This window comes from Hippocampus comes, unplaced genomic scaffold (genome assembly GCF_001891065.2).
Source record: "Hippocampus comes isolate QL1 unplaced genomic scaffold, H_comes_QL1_v1.1 scaffold161, whole genome shotgun sequence".
Taxonomy (NCBI): domain Eukaryota; kingdom Metazoa; phylum Chordata; class Actinopteri; order Syngnathiformes; family Syngnathidae; genus Hippocampus; species Hippocampus comes.
Window position 1 is genome coordinate 745,154 of NW_017806067.1, and position 6,626 is coordinate 751,779.

Sequence of the window (6,626 nt, forward strand, 5' to 3'; positions counted from 1 at the left end):
TGTGTGTGTATGTCTGTGTGTGTATGTGTGTGTGTGTGTGTGTGTGTGAATAATTCAGTGTGCCAAGCAAGCACGGCGATGCTTATTCAGCCAGGAGACAGAAAGTAGGTTAGCGCTGCCGCATCTCCAAGTTGCTTTACCTTTTTCCTCTTGAGTCAGTTCCCCCCCCCCCCCCACCCTCCCCGCCTCCTTCACCGAGGCGCTTTGTTTATAGGCCAAAACCGTCCCCAACATTCTGCAGTGAGGGACCCGTGAAAGGGTCCGTCGAAGCTCCCGATTGGCCTTTTTGGTGGTTTTCATCACACGTCCGCTGCCCCTCTGCCCAGTAACGTCGCTGACATCCGCAAGTTATTTTAAGGCCCAAGTAATGTGTCTGTAAACGCTGGTGACTCACCCTGATGGGGGTCTGCGGAGGCGGGAAACGCCCTGCCTCTGTGTGTTTGTGTGCGTGCGTTTCAGTGGACATGGAGCATGTACAGGAAACGTTCCGTTATTGTGGTTTGCCGCCCTGCCATTGGATGCTGGGAAGGAACCTCGTCATCTCATCTTGCGCTTGTTGTCATTTAGGAGGCACTTATTTCTTCTTCTTTTTTTTTTGTTTTCGTAGTCTCCCATTCAGCACAGGAGCAAAGTGTGTCACAGGAATGCGTGAACGAATGCAAAAAGCCATTAGCTTAGTGGCCAAGAGCATCTTTTCTTTCTGCCGCCTTATCTCCCGAGTAGATCTTTTATGCCCTCGTTGGGCCCCTCCGCCTCTCCTTGTTGGTTGGCTCACGAGAAGGTCCGACAGGAACCGACTCCCTCTGCCTTTCTTTTTGCCCGTCCGCCCTGCAGGCGTCCTCTATTATTTGTCCGACTACACATGTGCATGTGTGCTTTATGTAACAGGAAGTAAGAGCAATTACAAGCGGCCTCTGCAGACAGTAGCCCGCTCAGTCGCCGATGTGAAATTTGTATTTGCCGTGTGACCGATTTCCATGATTTTTTTGCTAGGCTGCGGCGTGAGGCCAAGGAATGAAACCATTTTTTTAATGCCGAAAACGCAACATGGCTTCTTCCTTTGTAATTTACTGCCAGCTATAAGACTGGTGTGGATGGGAGTAAATGTTGGAGGAAGTCCAGCGTTATGCAAATGAAGGATGGTGCTCACTAACGGCTGGATGTGTAAACAGATTGACGCAGCAGAATGTATACTATTGTACCGTGGAACCGCAGCATTTTTTTTTTCCCTTCTTTCGAATCGTGGGTGGATCTGTTTTGTTCCACTGCAACGTTTCAGAGTTTTTGCGGTCCCGCACAGAAGCCGATTTCAATTGCCTGCGTAATTCTGTTGCAAAGCCGTACGATAATGATTCGCAGCATTTTGTATGTTCACTGCGCGCAAGTGTGGGCGGTCAGCTCGAGCGCCATTTTTCTTTTCATGCTGACTTTCCTCAAGACAAAATAATACACCTCCGATGATTTTCTGACACTCTTTCAAAAGAGCTTGAAATGAGAAAATGGTCAAGCCTCTCCTTGTGTGAGTCTTCACCGTGTCGCGTGTTATTCATTTACAGCGTCTGCGGCGGCTGTCCACAAAGTACCGCACGGAGAAGATCTACCCCACGAACATTGGCGAGCGAGAAGAAAATGTGAAGAAGAACCGATACAAGGACATACTGCCATGTAAGTACCCCGCCGAGTGGTACCGCCGGCAGCATTCCATTTTTTTTCCCCCCTATTTCCGACTGTCTCATTATGTCTCCTTCCTTTTCTTCTTAGTCGATCACACTCGGGTGAAGCTGACGTTAAAAACAACCAATCAGGATACCGATTACATCAATGCCAATTTCATCAAGGTACGAAGATAGAAAAAAAAAAAAACACGGCAACTGACTGATGGATCCTTCTGATAGTTGATCATCTGTTTTTCCAGGGCATGGATGGCCCGGAGGCCTACATCGCAACTCAGGGCCCTCTCCCCAACACTGTGATAGACTTCTGGAGGATGAACTGGGAGTACAACGTCGCTGTAAGTACGCCGCGGGGCAAACCAAATTCATCGGGCTTCTGTTCATATTTGTACAAAACAATCCGCTTCGCTGTCTGGCTCATTGAGTTGAAGTGTCCGCTGGATCCAAAGGCATATGTTGTCCATGATTGAAAAAGGGCCGGTAATGATCAAAGTCATAAATAAATATTTCATATAGCTGAGCGACATTGAGCGGCAGATGGGGCGGAGCAGATGGGTCCCGTGCTGGGCGGTTGCGGCGATAAGGCTCAACGAGCTGGCTTGAAAAGCTTGCAGATGTGAAAGTGTGCGAGCGACTCCATTGTTGCCGTTCTAATCCTTCCTGTGTGCGTCTCCGCAGGTTATTGTGATGGCCTGTCGAGAGTTTGAGATGGGAAGGGTGAGCCCCCTTTTTAAAATTGGCTGTCCACAAAGTACCGCACGGAGAAGATCTACCCCACGAACATTGGCGAGCGAGAAGAAAATGTGAAGAAGAACCGATACAAGGACATACTGCCATGTAAGTACCCCGCCGAGTGGTACCGCCGGCAGCATTCCATTTTTTTTCCCCCCTATTTCCGACTGTCTCATTATGTCTCCTTCCTTTTCTTCTTAGTCGATCACACTCGGGTGAAGCTGACGTTAAAAACAACCAATCAGGATACCGATTACATCAATGCCAATTTCATCAAGGTACGAAGATAGAAAAAAAAAAAAACACGGCAACTGACTGATGGATCCTTCTGATAGTTGATCATCTGTTTTTCCAGGGCATGGATGGCCCGGAGGCCTACATCGCAACTCAGGGCCCTCTCCCCAACACTGTGATAGACTTCTGGAGGATGAACTGGGAGTACAACGTCGCTGTAAGTACGCCGCGGGGCAAACCAAATTCATCGGGCTTCTGTTCATATTTGTACAAAACAATCCGCTTCGCTGTCTGGCTCATTGAGTTGAAGTGTCCGCTGGATCCAAAGGCATATGTTGTCCATGATTGAAAAAGGGCCGGTAATGATCAAAGTCATAAATAAATATTTCATATAGCTGAGCGACATTGAGCGGCAGATGGGGCGGAGCAGATGGGTCCCGTGCTGGGCGGTTGCGGCGATAAGGCTCAACGAGCTGGCTTGAAAAGCTTGCAGATGTGAAAGTGTGCGAGCGACTCCATTGTTGCCGTTCTAATCCTTCCTGTGTGCGTCTCCGCAGGTTATTGTGATGGCCTGTCGAGAGTTTGAGATGGGAAGGGTGAGCCCCCTTTTTAAAATTAATTCATTTATTATCATTATTAGTCTCAGTGGACTGCTTATCTGTCCAAGCAACCCAAAGCTAATAAAATTATATTTGCTTCTAGAAGGTTAAAAAAAAAAAGAAAACTTTAAAAGCAGCATGATTTTTTTTTTTTTTTTTTTTTCGAGACGTTTTCTTCTTTAGGATGAAAGTTGACTCTCCCGCTCTTCCCTCCTCAGAAAAAATGTGAGCGGTATTTCCCGCTGTTCGGGGAGCCCGTGAGTTTCGGGCCTTTCAGAATCTCATGTGTAAGTAGATAAATCTGCACCGTCGCAGCTGTGCTTTGCGACGAGGGCATGTGGTGGGGAGGCGGAGCATTTCTCACATTTTGTTCTAATGGCGTCGCTTGAGGTTTGAGCGAACACTCCCGCTGTCTGTCTTCCAGGAATCGGAGCAGGCCAGGACGGACTACTCCATCCGCTCTCTGGTGGCGGAGTATGAAAATGTAGGTCTGCTCTCGAACCCGAGCGCATATCTGGCAATCCTGAGCCTCGTGTCTTCCCGCAGGAAACCCGGCGGATAACGCAGTTCCATTACATTAACTGGCCCGATCACGACGTCCCTTCGTCGTTTGATTCCATCCTGGACATGATCGGTCTCATGAGAGAATACCAAGAGAACGACGACGTCCCCATCTGTGTGCACTGCAGGTGGATAGAGCATATACACTCTTGCCTTTCTGACGTTGCCGCACCGGCGCATTTTGCTTACGACCGCACGATTCCCTCCAATAAAGACGTTCTCATGGCGAAAGAATGAAGGGCACACTGCGATACCGATGGCACGCACCGTCTCCATCTGTGTGCAATAAGCCGTAATGAGAAGCCCGAGGACACTTCCTGGTTGCGCGCGGCACGGCTTCGAGTCGCGCCTCGGCGCTTGACGCGCGCGGCCTGCGCCGCCGAAAAGCAGACAGCTGTGTGACAGCATGAGATACGGTTTTATGATAAGTCGCCTCGACGCCAAATATGATGTCACATCAGCTTCTGTGGAGCCCCCGTTTCCATTTTGTCTGCCATTTTAAATGTGCGCAAGGAAATGGGATCGAGTTACGAGAGCGAATACTCGCAAAAAGTGCTTCGATGTGAAAGCTTATTTGCTTGATATTGACTGTGCAGTGCTGGCTGTGGGAGGACAGGCGCCATCTGTGCCATTGACTACACGTGGAACCTCCTCAAAGCTGGGGTAGGTTCACATACGCTCCTGCAAAAAGGAATTGCTTTCCACAGTTGTATTTGATGTCTAAGTGAACCCTTTTTGCCCGTTAAGAAAATTCCAGAAGATTTCAATGTTTTCCGGTTGATCCAAGAAATGAGGACGCAGCGACACTCAGCTGTTCAGACTAAGGTTTTGTTCTGAATTTTATATTTTGTCCCATTTCTTTGCCCCCTTTTTTTTTTGTTTTTTTGTGGGGGCAACTCACGAGGACAAGTTTTCGATTTAATATTCTCCGTGTGTTTGTGTTCGTACCTCTTGCCTGAATCTAAATATTGTGTTAAACGCGAATTGAAGCAGTTTCCAGGAAGCCTGTAATGAAATTTAAAGAAAAAAAAAAAAAGCCCTCGCACACGCTTCCTGCCTCCTCACTGGGGGAAGTAATGAGGTTAGCGTTCATCTGCAAGTGCTTTTCAGGCTGCATGTTTCATTGCCTTATGAATGAATGCTTTTGAGTGCCAAAATATTTGTATTTTGATATTGATTTGCCGTCTCTCTTTTCTCCTATTTCCATCATCCATGTTTTTTTTATTTTTTTATGACACCATTCTTCCCCCTCTTGGGCCGCATTCCCTCCTCCTCTTCCTCCCTTCCTCCCCCTCCTGTCTTCCTCGTCATCTCTCTCTTTTTATTCCCCCCCCCCTCCCCCCCATCCCCAGGAGCAGTACGAGTTAGTCCACAGAGCAATCGCGCAGCTCTTCCAGAAGCAACTGCAGCTACTGGAGAGCCCCACAAATGTGCAGATACATGATGTCATGGTATGACACGCGCACACGCACGCGCGCGCAAAAATAAAAATGTTGCTGAGTAACACAATGGAAGCAGGGGAAAAAAAAAAACCACAAATAATTAGTCACATGGGAGGCAGAGTGTCAGAGTCAGCCTCCAGAAACTCTCCAAGAGCTGTGACCTAAAAGAGCGTGAAAATGGAGCCTGGGAGGACTCGAATTGAAAAGAACTCTTTGCTGTGTTGTTATTTACTCCTCAGTGTCCTCCTTTGGCCCACATAACCGCTTACCAGCACCGTGTCCCCAGTTGTGCCTCTTCCCTCCCGCGTCCCAGAAGTGCAACCAAGGAGAAAAGTTTCTCGACGTAACGCGTTGAAAAACGTCAACATTTCATCATTCCCGAACTTTTCAAGTCCCTCCACTTTTCGCGCCATGCCAAATGGAATGGACAGTCCATTATTATCAATCGTCGGGCTCGCTTCCTGACTACTTAGTGCTGGGTCTATTTTATAAAGTAGCATTAGCTAATCCATCCAGAGAGAGACGCAGTCACGATATGAGACAGCGAGACAAACTCAAAGCCGCACTTGTGGACAGACTTCCTGCTCGGGCAGCTCTGATCACTGTGACATTCCCTTGCTTCCCGTTCCGTAATGCATTTAGACCCGAGAATAGATCTTCATCTGTCTGGACAGTTTTGCCGGAGACACTCGCTCATTTTAAGAGTCGCCGTGAAATGACGTGCAACATCGAAGGAACTTATGCTAGCGATTATTTTAAGAGGTGGTTTTAATCGGAGTTGTTTGGGCTTTTAAACTCGACTGTGCAGAGACAATGGTGCGATTATCTTGTGTTTAACTGGTTCTCCAAACATGATCAGTGGGCCCGACTGACTCACCCCATCAGCGGCTGAGTCACGTCTACTCAGCCATTGTTCAGTGGCCCAAACGCCCACAAAGGTGCGCTGTGGTTTTATTCTGCGCTGCCTCCACGTTTTTCTTTTATTCCGCCTTCTGTGCAAGTATTGCGATGCAAATGAAATTGCCACGGCGCGCATGGCCAGAGACTCGCATCATTGTCCGTCATGTTACCGTCATTGTTCAGCCGTCTTTGCCTTTCAGCGAAGGGGCATATCGGACGCACAGGCGGGCCGTGCTTTCCTTTTCATTTCCTGTCGGTCTAATAGCCAGGTGTCCTTGTGCTTTTGTCCAGATAGTGTGCGCTGCAGAGTGTGCCCGGGATTAACCTCTGAATATCGTGTGATGTATTTGCGCACAGGATGAAAGCAGTCCAGACAAAGCGAGCCACCAGTCCAATGATGAGCGATGGGACACGCCTCCCCCGAAACCGCCTCGTATACGCAGGTACGATGCTCATTGTGTCCTCTTGTCGGTGACATGTACTAA

The 6,626-nt window shown here is 48.4% G+C and overlaps 1 protein-coding gene across 7 annotated transcripts in view; it reads left to right on the forward strand.

The window, feature by feature from the left end:
* Nucleotides 1-6,626, forward strand: part of LOC109530085 (tyrosine-protein phosphatase non-receptor type 12-like) — a 39,964-nt gene that overhangs the window by 23,945 nt on the left and 9,393 nt on the right. For 4 of the 7 annotated variants that reach the window (XM_019893644.1, XM_019893639.1, XM_019893642.1 and 1 more), the window contains exons 2-12: nt 1,557-1,665; nt 1,762-1,838; nt 1,916-2,011; nt 3,197-3,235; nt 3,457-3,525; nt 3,663-3,722; nt 3,785-3,927; nt 4,396-4,462; nt 4,547-4,624; nt 5,152-5,250; nt 6,499-6,584. In XM_019893644.1, the coding sequence (XP_019749203.1) occupies nt 1,557-1,665; nt 1,762-1,838; nt 1,916-2,011; nt 3,197-3,235; nt 3,457-3,525; nt 3,663-3,722; nt 3,785-3,927; nt 4,396-4,462; nt 4,547-4,624; nt 5,152-5,250; nt 6,499-6,584 (923 nt within the window). Of the gene's footprint in view, nt 1-1,556; nt 1,666-1,761; nt 1,839-1,915; nt 2,012-2,351; nt 2,391-2,417; nt 2,511-2,606; nt 2,684-2,760; nt 2,857-3,196; nt 3,236-3,456; nt 3,526-3,662; nt 3,723-3,784; nt 3,928-4,395; nt 4,463-4,546; nt 4,625-5,151; nt 5,251-6,498; nt 6,585-6,626 lie in introns of those variants that run through there. The other 3 variants (XM_019893640.1, XM_019893641.1, XM_019893645.1) reach the window with 2 other exon arrangements.